The sequence below is a fragment of the Chrysoperla carnea genome, chromosome 4, assembly GCF_905475395.1.
Source record: "Chrysoperla carnea chromosome 4, inChrCarn1.1, whole genome shotgun sequence".
Classification (NCBI taxonomy): Eukaryota; Metazoa; Arthropoda; class Insecta; order Neuroptera; family Chrysopidae; genus Chrysoperla; species Chrysoperla carnea.
The window spans coordinates 17,330,859-17,354,308 of NC_058340.1; the positions used below are offsets into that span (position 1 = coordinate 17,330,859).

The 23,450-nt window shown below is 28.7% G+C and overlaps 1 protein-coding gene across 2 annotated transcripts in view; it reads right to left on the reverse strand.

The window, feature by feature from the left end:
• Positions 1 to 23,450, reverse strand: part of LOC123297434 — a 700,259-nt gene that overhangs the window by 64,663 nt on the left and 612,146 nt on the right. For both annotated transcript variants that reach the window (XM_044879092.1, XM_044879093.1), the window contains exon 5: positions 10,135 to 10,425. In XM_044879092.1, coding sequence (XP_044735027.1) covers positions 10,135 to 10,425 — 291 coding nt within the window. The remainder of the gene's footprint in view (positions 1 to 10,134; positions 10,426 to 23,450) is intronic.

Below are 23,450 nucleotides of genomic sequence, written 5' to 3' on the forward strand. Positions count from 1 at the left end.
TAATATATTTTACTGCCCATTCCGCATGGAAGCTAGAAAACAATACGCGTTCATGTACCATGAAGGATTTTTGGGAAGAATTCCGAAGTAATAGTTCTGTTGAACCTAGAGATCGAATGGCCAACTCTTCCACATAATTGACTTTTTATTTCCTCTTAATATCACGTTTATCCTGTGCTTTGAATGCGTATAATATGATTTCATAATGCTTGGAATCTGTAGTTTTTTCCGATATTAAAACCAGTTGCTTCCAAATTATGCATTTTGATAAAATAAAGCGTACATTTTTGTATACACATTCGCATACACTATCAAAGAGCTTTTGAAAAGGTATGTGAGCGACTTGAAGTTAGAAGTTAGAAAGAAAGCTTGAAAAGACCATACCGAACACTTTATTCAATGGCAATACAATGTTAATTAGTTAAAAAAAGAAACCTTGAATGCGTTGCATGTATATATCCGCTTATGCAACATATTTGAGTTCGATATTCACAGCTAACATAATATAACCACATATTATGTATCAAAGAAAAGGAAAAAATTATTTATTTTTCGGAAACATGTCAAGAAATGAGAATTATCGTTCTAAAACTGGGCATTTGCTGTTAGTGATTTTTTGAACTGTTAATAATTTAGGTTTTGAAAATTGTTTTAGAAATGAAAATACACAAACAAATTCTTCGTATGTGTAATTCTTAGTAATTCAAGTTTGAAACTCGTTTATTGAGTTGTTATTGTCTTTGGGGCTTAAACATAAAAGTTATTACATCGAAGTTAAATGCTGTGCTTTCATGTAGCTTCAAGTGTCATTATGCCACGATAATGATTATTGAAAAGCAACAGATAGATATTAGACCAAAGTTTGAATTGATGAAAATTTTCCTATGATTACCATTTAATAAAAACTTTATGTGTATATTAATGTTTGTTTCGCAAATTCCAGAAGCTTAGAATTAAAGGTTAACTGATAACTACCGGGTTTCCTTTCTGTAGTTCCTATTAGGACTGTTTCAGTTTGTTCATAAATCTAGTTTATTATAAATACAATAAATTTTAAAATGGAGTTTATTGTATTGTATTCGAAAAATATGTTTTGTAATATTTAATAAAAATATAAAAAAAATTATTTAATTTATATTTTAAAACGTGTTAACCAAAAATGAAATTTGTGAATTATTCATTCAGTAATTGTTTCTATGAATAGCAATTTTAAAAATATTAAATATAATCATAGAGTTTATACAAATTTTTAATAATATTAAAAAATATAAAATTGTTTGTAAAAATTATTTAATTTTATAATTTTCATTATCTATTGAATACGAATTAGGTCATCAATTCATAATTAAAGGAAGTATTGCAGAATTTGGTATCGAAATTTTAATAAGCATGCCTATTTTATGCATCACTTTTGTAATGTCAGCGTTTTAATATAAAAGTAGAAACTCAGATCAGCGAATCCACATTTCCCATCTTGACCAGGCATGGGCGAGTTATTTTAAGTCGAAGTCACCATTGTTATTACTTTATTGTGCTCCATAAACTTTATTGTGTATATCTTTATCCAAGTCAGCATTGCTCATAGAGGAGGAAGCCAGACAGGTATACGACTCTTCTGCCTATCTCGGTTTCTCTACTAGCAATGAGATAGGTAGAAAAAAATGTTGTCTGTGTCTTTTACTCGTATTATTGGTTGACACTGGCTAGGTTGTCGCTGTCTTGCTCGTTATTTAGTTACAGAAGTCTGAGAGACTTGTCTGAGTCACATTTGCACATGCCTGATCTAGGCCCCTATAAAATCCCAAGTATCTTTTATATAGTAGAATTTAAGATTTCTTATTAGTACGGCGACAGCAGTTCGATTTGATTTGCTTTTAGGTATGTTTGTGGAAGTAGTATTTCCAACTCGTTTTCATAACTGGGAAAAGAATCATTCTGAGAAAGAATCAAAATGATGTTTGAAACAGTTTTTCGAAAAACGAATACATTCGACGTAAATCAAATGTAAAAATTAGTGTTGTCTCTCTCCTGTTCAAAACCTGATGTATAAATATTATCGAAGATAATAAATGAGAACTCTAGGATATGTCGAAATAAATTTCGATTTTTGCCCCAATTCCTAGATCAGTTTTTTGTATTTTTAAAATACGTATTTTCGACTACCAAGTAGTCATCATCAGTAAGAACAATTCTTACTGATGATGACTACTTGGTAGTCGAAAATACGTATTTTAAAAATACAAAAAACTGATCTAGGAATTGGGGCAAAAATCGAAATTTATTTCAAAACCTGATGGTTTTAGACACTTAATATCATGTTTGTAAGAATTACGGAAGTTCGAAGTCTATCAGCTACTGGCGCTTGGACTGTTGTACGTGAATTAATGAGAAGGTGCTATTTGAAAAAGCTGGATACTTTGGACAAATTTTAGCTACAAAAAATGACTATAAGCATGGATTCAAAAAAGTCTTTCAGAAAAGTTGTTAAAAAATTTCTGGGCAATAATGGAAAAGTTCAGATTACGTCCAATTAATGGAAAAGATGTTGATTATTTTAGGAAATTGGGATGCAACCTATCACTCAAAGTTACGCGATAAAAAAAAAATAGCATATTCAAATTTAGCGCCCCAAAATTATCAAATGTTGATACTTCTACAACAAACAATTTTTAAGAAGGTCAATTTTGCATACCTGTGTTATCCGTGTGTATTTATTTTCATATAGAGAACAAATATCATGTTTCAAAGAAAAAATTTTGCTTTTACAATTCACCTATTTATAAAGTGAAATATTGAGTTACGAGGTCTAAATCACTATTTATTATTGGGAATTTTGTTGATATATCGTATTTCAGTTTTAAGCACAACGTAAAATGTGAAATGGCGCACTCTAGTGCACCTCGGTTCAAGCAACTTGATGCATCATGGATAAATGATAAACGCATTAAATATTACAATTACTTTTGCGGGTTAACAAGCAAAGAAAAATGTAATAAAAGGGGGAAAAAGAAACCTCATTCAGTTAGAATTTATAAAAAACTTACAGTGTTTCAATCACATACATTATTGTATGGCGGCGAATTGTAATGATTACATATTGATGAAAACATCTTCAAGCACAATCGTTATTCATTGGGAGTGATTCTAGTTACATAAGAATGTGACCTTTGATGCATTATGATATTCTGTCATGGAACACACTTCATGTGAGGTCGATCTTAATTCATCTGATAACCAGATGAGACGATTTTTTATGAAATTTTATAAATTTTTAAACACTCCTATCCATAGTTTTTCTATCGAAAAGTATTCATGACTCTTTTTAATTCAATAAATTTTCATTAATTTTTTTCCTGAACGGTTTTTTTCAGGTAAGCCTATACCATTATTTTCGCATTTAAATTATCTTTCTTCTGATACCAATTTCGATTGGTTAACAGGTCAGCGTAGTTATCTATAGTGATCTACCTGTTCATATGATATGGACAGATCGACACCAATCTGCTAATCAATCGAAATTGGTATCAGAAGAAATATATTTTTAATTTTTATATTGCGTGTTTAACTAATAGGGTAATATACGTAATGCCAAAAGAAACAACGAAAACAAACAATTGACTGAGTTAATTGTTGAAATACTATGTATAGACAGTGTTGTTTACTCTATCACATTACACATATACCTATACATGTCACACATACATAACTGACATTCCCTTATTAATATATACTATACTTGCATCTAATGTGTGCTCTCGTGAGTAAACAGTGATGTTTACAAAAAAATGTTTCAAACAAAAGTTGTTTATTTTTTGATAAGGAACATTTAAACTTTTGTTCTATCTCTAAAAGTTTACAAGATGGGTCTTATCCAAGACCCAATTGACCTATGTTGCTCATTTACGATTTTGACTTCACTTTTTACGTCCTGAGTGTGCTGTAAAAATTTCAGCTTGATATCATTTTTCGTTTGGAATTATCGTGTTGACAGGCGGACGGACGGACAACCGAAAATGGACTAATTAGATGATTCTGTGAACGCCTATACCAAAATTTTTTTCGTATCATCAATATTTTTAAGCGTTACAAACTTGAGACTAAACTTAATATACTATGTATATTAAATAGTCATGAATATTTTTCGATAAAAAAACTATGGTAGGAATATTTAAAAAACAATATTTCATAAAAAATATATTGGGTCAGATGGGTGAAGATCGACCTTATACCGTCTCTCCTACTATTATATTTTAATGCATGGTTTTAAAAACACATAAATGTATATTTAGATTATGGGTAGTACACCTTCCCCTTCTTTCAATTTTCCAATATAATATTCAAATGTTTGTTTTATTATTACTTTGATTTCAATATCATCGACCAAATAAATATGAAATTGCATTTTAATGCACAACCTAATACTATAATGCATTTCATTCTATTATACATTCATTTCACTAAACGACTGACTCACTAGTGAGTAGTAGCGAAATATACTTAATCATCTATCTCTCATCATTTTAAAATATAATAATTTACTATTTAAATATTGATATTTGTATGTATATATTAAATTGCAAGTATACGAACCAAGCTTTTTATTTTTATAAAGCCATTAAGTTGAGTTTTAAATAAATGTTATTTTATAATTTGACTAGAAACTGTTACAAGCATATAAATTTCACTTTAAAATCTCTCAATTTTAAGTGAATTGTTGGGTAAATTATAAAAAGGCTTGAACTCACATGAGCATTAAAGTAAAGGATTCAAATTTTCTCAATTTGCTTGGTCTATAGCTTCTGAATCTGTTTAGTTTTTGGGTAATTTAGTAGTAAATAGTTAAATAGGAGGAAATGATGTTGTGAAACGTTCAATTATCATGAAATACAAAAACTTTCATCCTCTTCTCCTTAAATTTTATTTTGCGGAAATCAAAAGCTATGAAATTATGATGGCAAGATTTAGAAACATTAAAGTGGATTCTTATTTACTTTAATTTTGTAGTTTTATGAACATTCCTCTGATCATAAGATTATTTGCATTTGTTCTGAATATTATTTCGAAACTGTTACTGAAATACTTGAACCAGAAATTAAAAAATCTAATCATTATTTTATTTTTTTTTTGGAGCTATGTTCCTTATCGCACGTTTTCGTTCTGATTTGTTTGCTGGTTGAGAGGTAAAACCAAAACAAGTGCAACTAAAAAAAAAGACCGACCATTTTCACCTAGGAAACATTAACTTTGAGAATATGCAAAAATATTTATATAATTTGCTATTTCGAATTTATTGTCAAAATTTTGGGTTAGGCAAAAAAAAAGAGTTGTGAAAGTGAATTAACAGAAGTTTTAGATAGTAGATATAATTTAAAATAAGTAGAAGGTAACTTTGTTATGCCATAATAAATATCTTGATCAAACCAAATGCAGGTAAAGTAAGCATATTAATTACTAAACCAGAAGGATTAAATTTTTTTAAACTAATATTACAACTAATTTAAACAAAAATTTGTCTTCTAAAATGAATAACTTAAATTTTCAGAAAAATATCTTGTAAATAAAAAATTGAGCGCTACGTTTATAATAAACGAAAGAAACATAATTTCTATCGCGTGTCCCACGGCATGTAAACTTCCTTATAGATCTATTGTGATGGAGCTCTTGAATACAACTCTATACCTACCGAGCAATGTAGGTTGATTGACAAAGAAACCCAAAAGGGAGCGTATTTTATTTCTCAAATTCAGTTTTAGCTACCTCATTCATGTGTTTAATGTTATTTTGGGGACTTACCTAACACAATTATAGTTAATCTAATGACATAATTTTGGTCGTAATGTTCAAAAGTTTCCAAGTGAACAACTGCTTCAACACGGATCGTTCAAAGAGAATTGATCAATTCGAGTAGATTGGATAAGTACAGTATATAAAGAAATATATTTTTACTTGTTTTCAAAAATCGAATGCTTTCTAGCCGCCTGTATATTTTGACAATCCATAATTTGTATTCTTCACATTCACCAGGCTAAGTCATAACTTTTTGCTGAATTGTGAGTTTTGAGTAGTATAAATTAGAATGATATAAATTAAATGGATGTGACGTTATAAATGTGATGTGTAGGTATAAAGTTTTAACTTGAAAGTAACTACATTATATACTTCATTAATATTTCATTTAAATACATTACCTATCAATTTTATTTTTAATTTTATTACAGTATAGCAACGTACGACTATTATTGATTAGTTTTAATTAATACATGGAACTAATATTTATTATCCATTAGCAGATAAAATTATAGAAAATTTAAATGATATGCTATTTTTGATGTTTACTTCTTTAATCAAACATTCATGTTCTCTCATAGCGATTGATTTAAGACTTTTGGCAGATTTTTGGGGCTTAAGTCCTACCAAAGGTAGTTTAATGTAAAAACATTTTTATTAACGTTATTTAGTTAGATCCGCTAAGGTTGAAATTAAAAACGAATAACTTTCATTTTACTTAATAAACGACATGTATGTACACCTTAACCGGAATCGAACCTAGGCTCTAAATAGTTGAAATATCAGGTGTATGACGGCTGAGTGTGAACTTGATTTGATTTTAAAATTTAATACTGCTTATAATCCCATAAGTAGAGTTTTCGGAAAAATTGTAAGACAGATTTTCGTTTTTTAATTTCTTAACGTATATGATTTTTGATTACTCAAAAATATATCTTTATATAAAAAATCACGGTTCACGTTGCTTGTCCGCTATGGACTAAACTACTGAAAAGATTTTAAATTTGATTTGCACACCGTGTGCAATTTGATCCAACTTGAAAGGATAGCTTACATCTCAATTTATAGTCGCAATATTATTTTAATGCAAATTATTGTTTGACAGTCACAATTATCTGTTAGCTCCAAACGATTCTAGCAGATGGCGATATCTGTTGACTGGATTGAGTAAATATGCAATAGATGGCCCTATGTTAAAAATGCAAACGTTTCATATAAGCTAAAATTACTTTTCTCCTCGAATAGTTTACTACAATGTAATATAACAAGAAAATTAGTCACAGCAACGCGTGGCTGGGTCTATATGTATATTTAGAATTTGGCAGATGAAACCAGCTCAAAAGTACACGAATATATATATAACCAGTCTTGTATTAAATTAATTGTACAGTTCATGGGCAATGCAAAAATAAAATATCCGTACGCTTGGTTGCCTGACTATTTTTACCTAGTATAAATTTAACAGAATATTTTTTCTTTCGAATTTATTAATAATTTTTTGATGGTTAAAATGACAATTAACAATGATTTTGTACTGTTCTATTTACATCGAGTATTTAATTGTACATACATCAATGCCCATGAATAATTTGAAACAGTTAATATTGGGATTATTTAAATTACCAACCAATCAAACATTTTGTTGATTAAATAGCAGTGATTAAGTATTCATAATAATACATAGAATAGATATGGATTGATCGGATAGGTAGGTACCAACATCATAGATTAAATATGAATGAAGTATATTTAATTATATTATTATGTGTTTATTATGAAATTATCAAGTTTAATATTTGAAAATCAAAATTATTTTGTTAATTAACTGCACGGTAGTGATTTGAATGTGTTAATGTTTAAATTGTTTATTAATTAAGAACTAGGTATGACGCATTCATTGAAATTGAATGAAAAACATTCTTAAATAAAGGGAATAATTCAAAAAAAAAAAAAAAAACTTTATAAGTAGTCTTTTAATTCTGATTTAAAATAACTTATATTTAGCAAAAATATAAATTTAAATCAAGTAAATTGTTCTATTTGGCTCGAAAACACACATTAAAGTTCAAAAAGTTGGTTTCGATAAAGCAACTCAAGTATAGTGGCAAAAAGATTTGGCTTTTGGAACGAAGTTTCTTTGCGCTTGTACATTTGGCTCAGTAGAAATGGACCGCAAAAAGTGTAACATAATATTATGTGTTTAAATGACAAATGTTCTATCTTCATTAAAGGAAATAATTCTAAAAAAAATTAGACCCTTTATGGATATAGTATTAAAAATATTTTGGAACGAAGTTTCATATCATTTTGGTGGATGTGAAGGCAAAACATTTGCATAATCATGAAACTATTTTTTAATTAAAAATATAACGATAGCTTCAGCTGGATATAAACCAGGTACCACCGGCTTTACTGCGCTAATTACAGGTCTATCCGGACTCTTTCTATATGTGTATGTTATTATTATACAAATGCTGACGCTTTTTTTGCCGCTTTGTCTTTTCATAGTTGCTGATTATAAATTGTAATTTTATTACTATTGCTTCATTTATTTTGGAACGATTATATTCCATTCAAATATTGTGCCTGCCCTTTTTAATACATAATTTATATCGATATTTCCTTCCAACTGGGTTTCCTACGACATCTAAGGTACTCTTTTAGGTAAATTACGTTGTTTGTCTTTCAGCACCTTAAAAATTGCAATTTTTAAGTAGCAGTACAACTGACATCGCGTTGTTTCAATTATCCAATTTAATGATTTTAGTTCGATTATTTTTTTATGTGAATATCGACCTCAATTAATATTGTTAGCTTGCCGGACAATTTAAAATTTTCATACTATACTGAAAGAACATTAAATATCCATACAAGTACCAAATATTCATATTCTGATAGTGCAAAGAGGTAATTGTCGTACAGAGTAATAAATTTGTGAATATTACTATTTCAGTTTCAGAGTGAACGCCATAATGCTTTCATCATTGAGGGAATAGTAACATTAGCAATAGTTATGGCAGACGAGTCTATTACAGGCGTCAGGCCCATACTGGCTGTTGATATCATAATACTTTTGGTGGATGCCCCCTATTCAATCATGTAACACTATTTATGTTAATATAGATACTATAGTATCTGTCTCTATGACATACCAGCCTTGTAGTAAGCGCCATACATTTCTTACCGTGTATTCAAGAACTAAAAGCTAGTAGGTATTGCAGGGCCTCTTAAATTTCTAGTCATTGTAAATGACTTTTACAATGTTGCATATTTCTCAGTTAAACGGTCAATGCTGTGTGAACTTTATCTTATCTACAAAAGTTATCCTCTATAAATAGAATTTTTCACAAAAACAATGTTATATCAAAATTAAGCCCAATATTTTTATCTATTCTCTATTTCTGGGTTTTAGGTTGCAAAACCTTCTAATAAATTGAGAAAATGACACAGCTTTACTGGCTATAAAATGTACTGGAGATTGTGTGAAATTGTGCCAGAGAACAATCAGTCAAATACTTTTTCAAAACAGATACGTTTTCTTAAAAGTTTTATAACAGATGAATTTCTAATTACCTTTATATTTCAGATGTTCCATTTTCCATTCTAATAGATTTTATATTTTGTTAACAATAAAATAATTTATTTCATGCATATTTTATTACATAATTAGAGCGGATTCGTGCTATTATTTTATTTATTTGGGTTTTATGCAATATTCAATGCATAAATTTAAATTGTAGACAGTTTAGGTAAAATTTATTGTTAGGTTAAGAACAACGAATGGTTTATATTGTTTGTAAAAGATAGTGGTGATTAAAACATAGTTTCTGCATTGTCTTATTCTAAAATTGATAGAGAATAGAATAAAACAGTATAAATGAACGGCCTCTTTTTGTAAAATGTGCAGTAGGTGATTTTATTATCACCCTAGGCGATGTTTTTGGAATACTGAATCCTGGAGTTATTCAACATAATTTCTGGGCTTATTTTCGCAAAAAAGTTAAATTTTCACTTCTTTGTTTTTAAATTCAATGAGGGCAACCGCGTGAATATCAATGCGGTACACCGACTTTCTCTTCTTTTTAGGCAATACTGCATTACTTTTCAGCCTTCTTTAAACAAAAATCACAAAATGAGTTGTCCAGAAGTGTACGACACGTATTAGGGTCTAATATTCCATTATTTTAAGATAACAATTTTCGAAGGACTTAGATTGATATAGAAAATAAAATTTAATTAAGTTTGCACAGTTAAGATAAAATATCATAATGGTATTTAATATCTAGATATTAGATATTATTACAACAATTGTAGATATCTATATAATAAATAGTTAGAGATACTTACCATTTAGTATATGGACATAGGTGCTTGCCGGCTGTGCATTACTTGGCACACAAGTATAATTCCCTGTATGCTTTGTTGTTGCTGATGTTATACTTAATGTACTGACCTTTGCGGCCAATTCTGTAGTGACATTTATACCTCTGTCTAAATCATAATTAATCATACGATTATTATGATACCAGAATACGTACAATGGTAATTCTGTACTTTGTACAACTGTGCATTGTAAACGTAACGATGAACCTGGTTTTAGGAACTTCTCACTAGGTCCTTGAATTTCTGCTCTCGCTTCTGTAAAACAAAAAGAAGAAAATATTTAGTTATAAAATACGAGACTGTTTTCAGGTATTATATCGTGTGTTGCACTTCATCTTAACACCTTCCCTGTCATACAAGGTGATGAACCACATTTTTAATACAGCCGATTCTTAATATTTTACCTAGCGTCAGAGATTATTAAAGATATCAACAAAAAAAAACTGTTAGGAAAAGTTGTTTAGAATATTTTTTATTCCCATATACCGATTTTCATGGTAATCCAATTTTTACATTCCATAGAACACTAATTATAAAATAAACTTTTATAAGTAGTGTGCTATGGCATGTAAAAACTGGACAAATGGATAATTTAATAGTGTTATGTATTCAAATATTTCAATAAACTTGTAATAAATTTGAGTAAAGACCAAAATAATGAAAAAATTAAAAATGCGAATTTTGTCATAAAAATTGGAATATTTGTATAAAAAATATTCTAAGCAACTTTTTCCAATAAATTTTTTCGATCTCTCTAACCATCTCTAACTCTAGGCAAAAGATTAAGAATCGGTTCTATTTGACAATTTGTAGTAGGCTGAGTTTAAAATTCTGATTTCGGTCAGTGCAAAGTTTCAAATTGATATTCCCATAAATAACGAAAATATGAGGGTGTTTAATATGAAGTTAAATGCGAACGGGATGTAAAATTATTATTTCAAGAACGGGATGTAAAATTTATAACCTCAGACAGCATTCAGTCTTTTAAACGTCTGCATGGTCAAACAGGATTTAGCTCAACAGGTTCAACAGGTTTTTTTTTTATTATTACATTTTTTTCGTAATAGATTCTTATGCCTTTCAGCTAGAAGTGTTTTTTATTCGAACATTTTTTCCTGAGCACCTAATTTACAAGTTACTTTAAGGCTAATTTTTTTTTGGACAAAGCTCAAAAAAATTACTAAACTTAAAAAATTGAAAGCAGTTAGTTAAAGTGAGTAACTAAACCATTAGTTTTGTATTTATAAATACGGTAATAAACGGATTATAGCGTAAATTTGTAATTTTTTTGCATGGTATTATCTAGCATAAAAATAACTTTATATTCAGTATATATGAGATATATCAAGATATGTTAAATTTAGTTTCAAGTACGGCCTCCAGTATATTTTCTATAAATATTTTTATTTTTTAAACGAATCAAATTTATAAAAAATATTGCAAGGACTAATATTAAACGCTGTCTATGCATGTCAACAATTAACTTAGTCAATTGTTTATTTTCCCTTGTTGAATAAAACAATGGGGTCACAATATTAATATAAAATTATTATTAGAAAATATTTACAGGAAACAATTAATATTTGTAGTTTTATTGACAAAAAATAGCGAATTGAAATTCAAAAAATCAAATTTAAAAATATATTATTTAAAAATCAAAAACCCGACTACACCAAATAGAATCTAAAAAAAAAGTCCAATAGTTTACAATTCAACAGACATTATTGGGAAGATTTAAGACGGTCTTGATTTTAATGGACCTTGACTGTTAAAGCTGCAATTGAAAAATGTTCGGCATTAAATACCCTCTTATTGTACTTAAGATATTAAACTCTTTTAAACCAATTGCTTCTTCCAAATTTAATTTTAACATATGTATAACTTAATTTTATATTTTTCTTTCTCTTTTAATTTCTTTCATTTTGATATCCTACTGGATAGGTTTGGTTAATTTTTTTCTTATTGGCGTATTACTATTTCAAACACCTATTTAACGAAACTTAGGATTTTTAAGGCGAATATAACGATACTTTACTGTCGAAATCCATCGAGTCGTTTTTAAAATACTTGGTAATAAAGGAATTTACAAACAAATATACATGCATACATACATGCAAGATACGCTCGAAAAACATAACTACTCCTTGACAGTCGGGTAAAAATAAAAAAGTTGTCTAAAATAATATCCATTGTCTATTATTACTATAAAAAAAATAAATGATTTAGAAAGGTTGATGTAAGTAATTTGATAGAAATTTATATAACGAATGCTTACAGCGTTTTCGAAATTTTAAGTCGAATTAATTTCCGCGTATTTATTTCCTGATTGATTTTTGGTGATGCACGTCTTGCATTTGATAGCGTTAGGCAAATAAATTTTTTGGCTGGCTGATAAACATTACATTATTTAATTTATTGAAACAAATTATAAAATTTAATTAAAAAGTTAAAGAAACATCCGACATAAAATCAGGTTTGACCGATTCGTTTGTGGCAGCGTAGCACATTAACGCAAGAACCGATTTTAACTTTTGTTTTTTTTTGCTTGCAATTTGATAGAGAATGAACATAGCTCTTATATTTCAGAAAAATTTGATCAACCGTTAGAAGATCATCGCCTCTTTTCTAGTAAAAATACTCTCGATCAATTTACCTATAAAAAATAAAGCTATGATGACACAAGCAGATTCGGTGTTATTTGTAAAAGTTTTTTTGTTGTAATTTGACTTTTATTTCATTCATTTTCATTTTCTCATAATTTCAGAAATTATAACTAGTCGGTTTTTGGCGATCGCCTAGACAGCAAAGGCCATCCTTGTTTAAAAAATTTTCTAAAAGTGTTTAGCAAAACATGTAAGTTTCTTCAATTATTTGTAGTAATGTTGAGATTATTAAAACTGTGTGTTAACCTATGAACAAAAGTCAATAATATAGCCAACCTCTATGATCTTCCTGTTTAAAAAACTTGTATCAAAATAGTTTTAATAAACTAAAACAGATCAATTACTATAAACGATAGAAAATAATATAATTGGTATTATGATATGTTCCTTGCTAAAAATAAATCATTTATTTCCGATTTCAACATTCCATCTCCCGTAATCAGCCGGGCATAAAATTGTATAAAATTTTATAAAATAAAATCAATACGTTGTATATATAACTATAATCTATCTATGTATATATATCTATTTTTGTAACCTATTTTAAATAACCTATTTTTTTATATCGAGGGCTTTATGGCAGAAGATTTTATCCGACCATTTGTTGATTTTGAGATACTATATAATAGAGTTTCGCCAAAATATTTTGTTGAGATATAAAATGAAAATCCTTGGTGTATTTTATGAAATAGTTTTCTTGTAGCGAACTAACATCATTTACATTGTATCAAAAAAGTAATGGGATGGTCCAACAACATTCTAGAGAACCATTTTCTTTTGAAAAATTTTTCAGTTTCAGTTTTGAAAAAAGGTTCCATGTATAAGTTTTAAAGGTCAATAAATTAATTTTGAGAGCGTTCGTGTGCTTGAAAAAAATCATATAAAGTAATAACATAATCATATAAAATACATATAATTTTACTCAATAAATGTATGGCCGAATAATGTACATCAGAAATCGAAAGCAAAATTAAACCAGAAAACAGATTTTACGTGAAAAATTTTTTTGGTAGTAAAGGGCATTTTTATAAGTAATTTTCAATTGGGAATCGAATGGTGACTTTTTTTGGTTTTTAATATATTATTATTGTATAAAAATTTTAAAAATTGGAGAAACTTCGATCGGTGTCCTGAAAAGAAGTGTTTTGACGAATTCACTCTTCTACAATGAAACCCTCTTTATATTTGAATTTGTTTGATAAATAATAATGAATGTTTTTAGACAAAAAATTTTTAATAAATAAAAATAGGAATTTTTAAACTAGTATTGTTTTTTTTTTTTTTTTGTACTACAAAATTTCCAAATTTAATAGGCCAGCGAATTGGTTTTTTATTTTCAACTGGCAGAATGAAGTGTTGTGCCCTGGTGTACCACAATGTACCTTAGATCACCCTTCTGTAAGAGGAAAGAAAAGAAGACCAGACGGCGAGCTACCAAGAGATGGCTGTCCAAGTAATTTTGTATCCATGGAAAACAATTATAAAAATTTTCAACATATCTTTACGTTTCATGGTTAGGACAAGGCATTAACGCAAATTTGAAACGTATGACCCTAAACTAGTACGATTCCATACTTTGTTTATTAAAATTGGATATAATTTGGGTGTGATAGAGAAAAATTCATTTTTTTAGATTTTGATGACGTCATAAAGCTCAAAATAATCCATTTTTTGCATAATACACCCAAATTTTATCCGATCTGAATGAAATTTTTTTAGAAACCCACTAATCTTGGGTCAAACTTTTCATTTTTGATGTTATAATTTAGCTTACATTCATATTTGTGCAAAATATCGGTACCAGGCTCCTCCTTTCTTCACAACTTTTAGAGGTAGGTTAAATTTGACTACAAATTTGTAAAGTATATGACAAAAAATTAATATAATTCCATAAATGGTTTATTAAAATTGGATGAAATTTGGATGTAATAGAACAATTCAATTTTTTGGATTGTAAAATCAATTTTTTGGATTTTGGGGTCGTCATAAAGTATGTGTATGTACGTACGCCCGTAGTCATTTCTTTCGTTGTTGGTATCGATCGAAGCCCATTAACGGCCAAATGACCCGAAAAATCTTTATTTTAATTACATTTCGCGACTGTTACAATATAAACTATATAAATGTACGATGGGCGGCTATACAGTCATATTGTTCATATTATAGTTTCTCGTCAACTACAATACTCATTAGTAAAATCAGTTAGTTGAAAATTTAAAATTTCGGACAGTTTTTTTAGTATTAAAACAGACCTTTTTTAGAATTAAAAAGGTTGTTAAAAACACAACCTCTCCTATATGCTCTCCGTGTTAATGATCCGAACTTTAATTAAGTTTATCTCAAGTTATAAGTATACAAAATTTTAATTTTCTGACACTATGCCCATAGCAAGACAAAAATTATTTATTTTACATGTACATATTTTTTTTTATTATATCTATTTAAAAGTTTTTTTTTAATAAGAACAATGTTGTATTTACAATTTCCAATTTCCAAATTGTTTTTTCATTATAGTACGTTAAATTGAAACAAATATAAAAAAATGTTATGGGAATAGAAAATTACGTTAGCCCGCTTACAATCCTATGGGTATTATAAGAAGAAGAAAACTTCTTAAAATATCGTTTTGCAATGTTTATCAAATGAATAAAATGTATTAAGTAATTTGATTAAGCCCAAGTATTTTTATAAACGATTCTATACATGCATGAAAATAAATTTTGGCATAAAAATGAAAGTGAGTTTTTTTTATTTTTTATTCCTTACTTGTTCCTAGAGCATTCCAAAAAGAGACACCAAGGTGCATAAGTTGATTCTTGTTTAAAGATGGAGACATTTTAAAGTTTAAAAGCTTTATATTTGAGGTAAGTACCAAAATATTTATTGAGAAACAACAAACAAAAGGCACAGTTTTGCCTACTTTTTGGCTTACCAATACTTATCACAAGAAACGAAGTAACGCGGCTCAGATAGGTCAGATGCTTAGAGCATTAATCTAAAAAATCATGGTTTCGGTCTCCGTTTGGGTGCTTCTTCATTTTCTTGTAAGTTTATTGGAACTATATTCCTTACCGCATGATATTTGTTTGCTGGTTGGTAGTTAAAACCAAAAAAACTGCAACAGATACTAAAAATCGACATCTGGATTATCTAGGAAACTAAAACTTTTTCAAACAATTCAGGTTGTCATCAATTTTTAGAAAATGTAGAAATCTTTTTCTAACAGTCAACTTGTATCTTTTTTCAACATTTTATGTTATATTATTTAAAAAAATTGTGCTGTTATCAGAAGATCTCAGAAGAAAGGAAAAAAAAGAGATAATTTAAAGTAAGTGAAATGCTATTTTTATGTTATTTCATAAAAATATCCAAATCAACCAAACGTTATGTACTCACATATTGGATTGACTACTAAATTAGAAGTATGCCTTTTTTAAACTAATTCATAGTTATTAACAAGTATTTGACTTTTTATCTTAAATTTTCAGAAAAGTATCTTGTAAATAAAAAAAGTAAGCGATACAATTATAATATACAAGTTACGAAAGGGACATAGTTCCTACCCGGTGTCCCTAGACACCTCTCGATCTTTTTTTCTTTAAATGTAATTAAGAACTTTACAACATGGATTTAATGACCGTATAAAACTTTTAATATTTAATATCACACATAACATACATAAATGTTGCCAAAAAAAGGTCATAAACAAAAATTTTACCAAAAAATAAAAAATGAAACGAGGTAAAAATAATATATAAATGTTGTTATTTGTTACACGGATGATAGCAACCAAATATACACACTAAGCAAGGAAACAACAAAAATTTATGTTAAAAATTTTCTGTATTTTCCGTTACAGTAATATTTTGTTATTTTCATTCCGTTTCGTTTCCATTCTCACTTTACCACACATTCCACATTTCTCAGTTACAATAAAATAATACACCGCTATACCTACTTGGTAGTGTATTTCTGCTTTCTGTCATTTACATCGCACATTTTAATGATCTATGTTTTTCCTGTAACTGTATTCTTAAAGATATGTTGATGATAAAACAGACTTTGAACGGAGAATCCTACGTAGAAGAGAATTGGGTTAGAGGTGGTAGGTATTATGGTATCGTAGCATATATAATACATTCGACTACAAACACAAACCGGCCTCCTATAATTCTTCCATATCCCCCTGTATGTATTATATTACCCGCCTATCTTATAATAAAATATCCTAACAAATTATACATTATAGTAAAACTTCTTAATATATTCGTTATTATTACAGTAAAGTACTATTTAAATAGTAATAATTAAATTTATTTTTGAAAATGTTGTTTTTGCGGGCGAGTTTTTTGTGGTAAATAAATTGTTTTCCTACTGTGTTCAATAATAAAAGTTAGTTGAAGTGAAACTACCATTCGGGGCACATAAAAAGCTTTAGTTTTTTTTTTCGTTTATTTTGTACGTTTGTTTTATTTTTTATGACTTAAAGTTTATTTTTATTTTTATTTTTTCTGAAAATATTCTTTTGTTATTATTATAGAAGTTCGTATTTTATACAGAATGAAACAAGAATTACTGCATTTCGATAGTCCTTATTAGCTTCAAATTGCGGCTTTCACTGCTGTTAGTATTTTGACAGATCTCCTCTTATCCTAGTAAGCCCTGCATATTAGTTTTTATTTATTTTATAATTTTTATAGTTTGTTAAGAATTGCCAGGGACATTTAAGTTGCCAGGTAACGTAAGACAGTAGACTAATAATCAATTTTTATCACTACAGCTTTGTCCATCTTTTCGTAAAAAATAAGACTAGAAAAACAACTTAGATATGGAGAAAAGCTTGAATTGGCGGTGTAATCAACTGTGTTTACTGTATAAGTTAATGAAAATTGCACATAAGCTAATCTCTGAAAAATCACAAAAAAAAACATTGAAATTCCATAAGGCATGACAATAAACGAACAAAGGACTTCACACCAAAGCCAAAATATGATATTTAATTGTTGTAATTGTAACATTTTCATAATTTTATCTACGGCTCCGCGAAGAGCTTGATACAAAAAAATAATTTTACGGATACGGATCAAATGATGTTAAAATTCAACGAAAATACAAGTAACGTCGCGAGCCAGAGGTTTAAATTGGTCTGTTAGTTAAGGTGGTAAAACAGAGAGATAAATATCCTTTGCACTTTTGTGTGGTGAGTTAATATTGCTTTATTTAAAAGTGATAGTTAAAAAGAAAATTAGGTAATCAATGCTAGTAAAAACAAAGTCGCTTTCCGCTATCTGTACGTATCATGTTGCTTTGTATGCTTGGATCTTTGAAATTACGCAACGGATTTTGATACCATTTTTATGTATAATACATGCATGATATAGTAGAGTAAGAGGTTGAAATAGGGGTTGAAAGGGATGTGTTTCAAAAACTTATAAGGTTGTGCATAGATTTAGCTCAAATAGTAATCAGATATACAACCAGATTCAAGGATTGATTTTATCAATTTTTGCTTTCGGGGAATAAAAGAGCATGACGTGTACATTAAAAAACTCTAGCCCCTACGCAAGGTAATATGGGTAGAGAGTTGAAAGTAGGAATGTTGCCCTGCAAAGCGGGTAGTACACAGCTAGTATAATATATTTTATAAGTGAATTATCGGACAATATGCCTGAGGCAGTTTCGTTTTAGCTAGTAAATCTTTTATTTCATGTTTTTACCGCCATTTTCACTATACTACATATACATGCAAGTAATGGTAAATATGACTTTTAGAGATCCAAGATATCATGGGACAAGATATCTAATAATTCGATCCTTTTTGTAAATAAATCATCAATATTTTCTATTATTATTAGCTCTTACGATTAAAATCGTAATATATCGATATTTATCCCGAGTTGAATATAATCATTTAAAGAGTACGGAAATAATACTTGGACACTCCATATATTGAGCGGTTACTTATTATTATGAGAAGTTCATATCATTCACAACAGGAGTTCAATTTTCTCAAAGGAAAATATGTTGAATACACGTAGATATAGATATATGTATGCATTAGAAAGAAATAAACACCCATATACAAACAATGAAATGAAAAAAGATAGAATGATTGAGGAACAAAATGAAAAATAAAAATTGTATGAGAAGAATCATCTCTTCTGTTGTCTGTAGGTGGTAAATAAATAACCAATATAATTGTTTGGTTGAAAAGATGTTGGTTAGGTTTTATAATACGTATTATGTGTAAGGTTGGTGTGCGAGTTCGTTTCCTATATATATTTATATATTAACATTCCGATAGAAATTTATTAGTTTTATCCCGAAAATTGATATAATTCAGCCATTGAACAGAATGCGTTTGTTTATGACGTAGTCTTAGTGAATAGTCGTTACATCTTGTTAGCATATTAGATTGTCAGCTCGTAACAGAAAAACAATTTTTTACAGTCTGCCAATGATAGAGGACATATATAGAGCCACAAGCAACATAAAAATGTATAAAATAACACTGATACCGAATTAATGCATATTTAAAAATTAACTTTTGTTTGTAAGACTCAGAGAAAATTTTTTACAGACAACAATTCATTTAAATAAATGGCAAGACTAATCTTCTATCTATGTGTACAGCTGAACCGATTTCGCGAATTCTTTTTTTTTAATATTCCTTGAAGGACAAGGATGGTTCTTACGGAGAGAAAAATTTTAAAAATTGGCTTAAAAAGTAAAAAAAACAACACTTTTCTATATTCCCATACAGAATATGCGTAATAATAATTAAAAGTCAGTTTGAACTTTAATACCATACCGTACAGTTTAAGTAATGGTAGAGGTTAGTATCGTATAAATAGTATTGGCGTACCCGTATCGTTAGTATCGTAACCGGTGTCGTAACCGAATAGCAAAATAAGTATTAAAAAAAATCGACTGTTAGGCGGTACGAATTATTACATTTATTGATTGGAAGGACGGGTTTCTGTTGTACAAGCTTAAAAAAAACCATAATTTTTTTACTAATATTGGTTATGTTAAAGTTTGTACACTAATATTGGTTATATATTCATTTGATTTATTTTTGCTACCATTTTTAGAGGGTATATATAGATTTCAAATCATTGGCAAAAGCGCTTCGAAACTGACTAAAAAATAGAAGATTCAAAAAGATTTTAATTTTCGATTTACAGTGATAAAATAGAAATTTTGATAACGCGAATAGTTTTAAAAATTAATTTAGCTGTTAATAGTATGGATCTTTTAGTTTAAATCCATTGACGAAAAAATTGATCGCGTTTCTAACGGAACTTATAAGAGTTGTTTGGACGGAGAAAATTAGAGATCAAAAGATTTTTTTTCTCATTGAATATGTTGCCTATGTAAACCAATGATAAAGGATACAAAGGGAAAACTAAATTGATAATAGGCGACAGTTGAAGAACAGTCTTCATAAATCAGCTACCTACTAGATCTTTAAAATTCTCTTCAAATTCAAATTGAAGTGACTAAATTATACGCCGTTCATCAAGCTCTTTTGTGTTGACATGAACGGCGAGCGGATTAAAGAAAAGTAATTCTTAACCTTGTATTTCGAAAAAAGTATATAATAATCCTGATTCATCTTTGGAGCTAAATATCGAATACGATGTTGATTCTAATAGCTAATAATAATTGAAAATATTGATGTTGCATTTAAAACAAGGATCGAATAATTAGATATATATTCTATGATTTTTAGGGCCTCGAAAAGTCATATTTACCATTACTTGCATGTGTATATATGTAGTATAGTAAAAATGGCGGTAAAACGATGAAATAAATGATTTACTAGCTAAAACGAAACTGCCACAGGCATATTGCCCGATAATTCACTTTAAAATATATTACCTAACCTATAATAATAATATATACACACATATACAATATATGTATTTGGTATACATACATTTACTGTGAATTGAGATAGGACGATGTAAAAATAGAAGTAGTATAATATAATAATAGTACGTATTTGGTATTAAACACAAGGCATATGTATGCATTTACTAGTGCAGAGCAAAGTAGCGCCAGATATGCTGAAAATTTCCGAAATTAAAAGTCTATACAAGATCTAGATTCACCTACCTTCATCAAGTTTTCTAATGAAATGAATATTTTATACAATGTATTATACAATTAAGCAAAAAGTGCAAGGATTGCCACCCCACATCCTGGCAAGGCTAAACGTAATGATTAACATGAATGGAGCTAATAACATTTCGAATACAGCGGTATTATAGGGTTGCCGTCCATAAATGTAAGCCAATCTAAGGTTAAGAGCACGCTGGTATAGAGCTGTCTTAAAAAAAGTAAGCCAAATTTTGGATTGTTACGTTTTGAAGATTGTCTCTAGTATTGGAACTTAAAATGCCGACAAACCTAATATTTGTTTGCTTTTAGTAAGACAAAATCATCTAGTTCGCAATATTATTATTTACAGTTTTTATACTAGCTTACCTGACCATGCGTTGCTGTGGTTCAGCTATAATACAATAATAATAATATTTTTTTTGTATAAAAAGTTCAAAATAATACAAAGCGCAATAAAAATAAAATATTACCTACTACATAAATAATGGAATACGCACGGTGTTTGCATTGAGAAGAATTGAAAAACTCTCAACGCCAGCTATTGGAAACTTATAGACCTTAGAAGTGAATTCAACCCTCTGTAAAAAACCTTACATTCTAATCATAAGATAGGAATTAAATTCTAATCATAAAATAAGTTGAATCAAAAAATACACAACAAGATTTCATAGAATCGGTTGAGTGGTTTCAGAACGTAATAATTAGGGGGCGTTAATGATTATGCATAGCTTGACCGATATGTGGAGCGGCAATTCTAACACGTTTTCTTGAATTATACATAGAGCCATGTATAAAATATTAATTTTATAAGGAAATTCGATGTGGGTAAATTGATCAATATAAGGATGTTTATTAAGGGAACATTGAAGTGTACGAAAACAAAAAGTCTGTTCGATTTAAAATTTGTCGATTTACCTCAAATAATTGAGACACTTTATTATCGTTAGTCATTTTAGATACTATCTACTTACTTTTATTTCTTTCTAAAGCTTGTTTATTAAAAAAGTGGAATTTTATAATTTTTTTTTTTTTTAATTTTCTACGAAATGTTTGACTCTAGATGAAGATTTAGACAAAAATGACTTAAGTATAAACATTTATAAATTTATCGTAAGAAAGATAGTGTAACACTTCCCTAGAAAATAGATTGCACTGGATTTTCCATACCTGTACGTTTTCCTATGCTGTACTATACTTGTTTTTGATTGAAACAACTGAGAGCTATTTCATACTCATTTTTGAGACAAAATGCAGGTTCCTGTATTCGCTTTTTCATACTTTGTTTTACGCTATGCAGTAACTCGAAATATGCCAGTCAAAAAAGTGCATATTTCTTCACGTTTAAAAAAACTCATTACATATATTATTCATTTTGGTGCTCTTCACTTTATTCTGTTTATAATTTTATACTCAAAATACGGAAAAGTTATGAAGCTTATGCCTGAATATCAGTAGCAGATATATTTGCCAGAGACTGTTATCGTTTGCATGTAAATTTACTAGGTATCATTTATGAACGATCAGATTTTTAAGAGCGCTTCCTCACAAAAGAATAAATTAAGTAAAATATTCGAAGGGTGTAACAGAATTTCTCAACACTATTTAAGCTGTGTGTTTTCTAGCACAAAATAAATAAAAATAGTTAATGCAAACATATATAAATAAAATAATTGGTTACTGAGATACTAAAAATAAAGCCCTCTCGCAAGTAGCACAAACTCCAGCGAGGAACGAAAATGTGGGTGGAGGTGATACTTGTTGTCTTGCCAGTTTTCACCCTGAGTAAAACCACCTCGCTAAAGTGGCGGATTTTTTACAGGAATCAAAAAACAAAACACCCAGACAAGTATAGGAGATAATTTCGTGTCTACCTTCCCGGGATAGGTAACTTTTGAAGTTCAGTAGCTATTGTTGGCTCGTATAAAACTTATATTATTGGTAACGCTTCTAATCTTAAAAATTGATTTGTCAACAAAAAAAGTTGTTTAACTATGTTCTTTATCGCAAGTTATCGTTCTGATTTGTTTGCTGGTTTAGAGGTAACAACAAAAGCAGCTCAACAAAAAAAACGATACCAAAAACCTACTATTTTTATCTAGGTTATCTAAGAAACTAAAATCGATTCAGCTTGCCATGAATTTAGAGAAAATGCAAAAATACTATAATAATTGTCAATTTATATTCTTTGTCATAATTTTATGTTTATCGTTTAAAAAAATTGAGTTGTGAAAGTTATCAGAAGTTGAAGATAGCACAGATAATTAATAATAAGTACAATGCAATTTTTGTGTTATGTCATAATAAATATCCTGATCAAACCATACGCAATGTACGCACATATTGTAAAAATTTATATATAAAATTTGGTATCAAGAAGAGTTTTGGCATTTGAAAGGTTAAGTTTGTTAATGAGAAAAATCGACAGAGAAACAAGGGATGGGGAGGAGCGCAAAGTAAAAATAAAAATGCAATAATATTCGAATTAAAGAA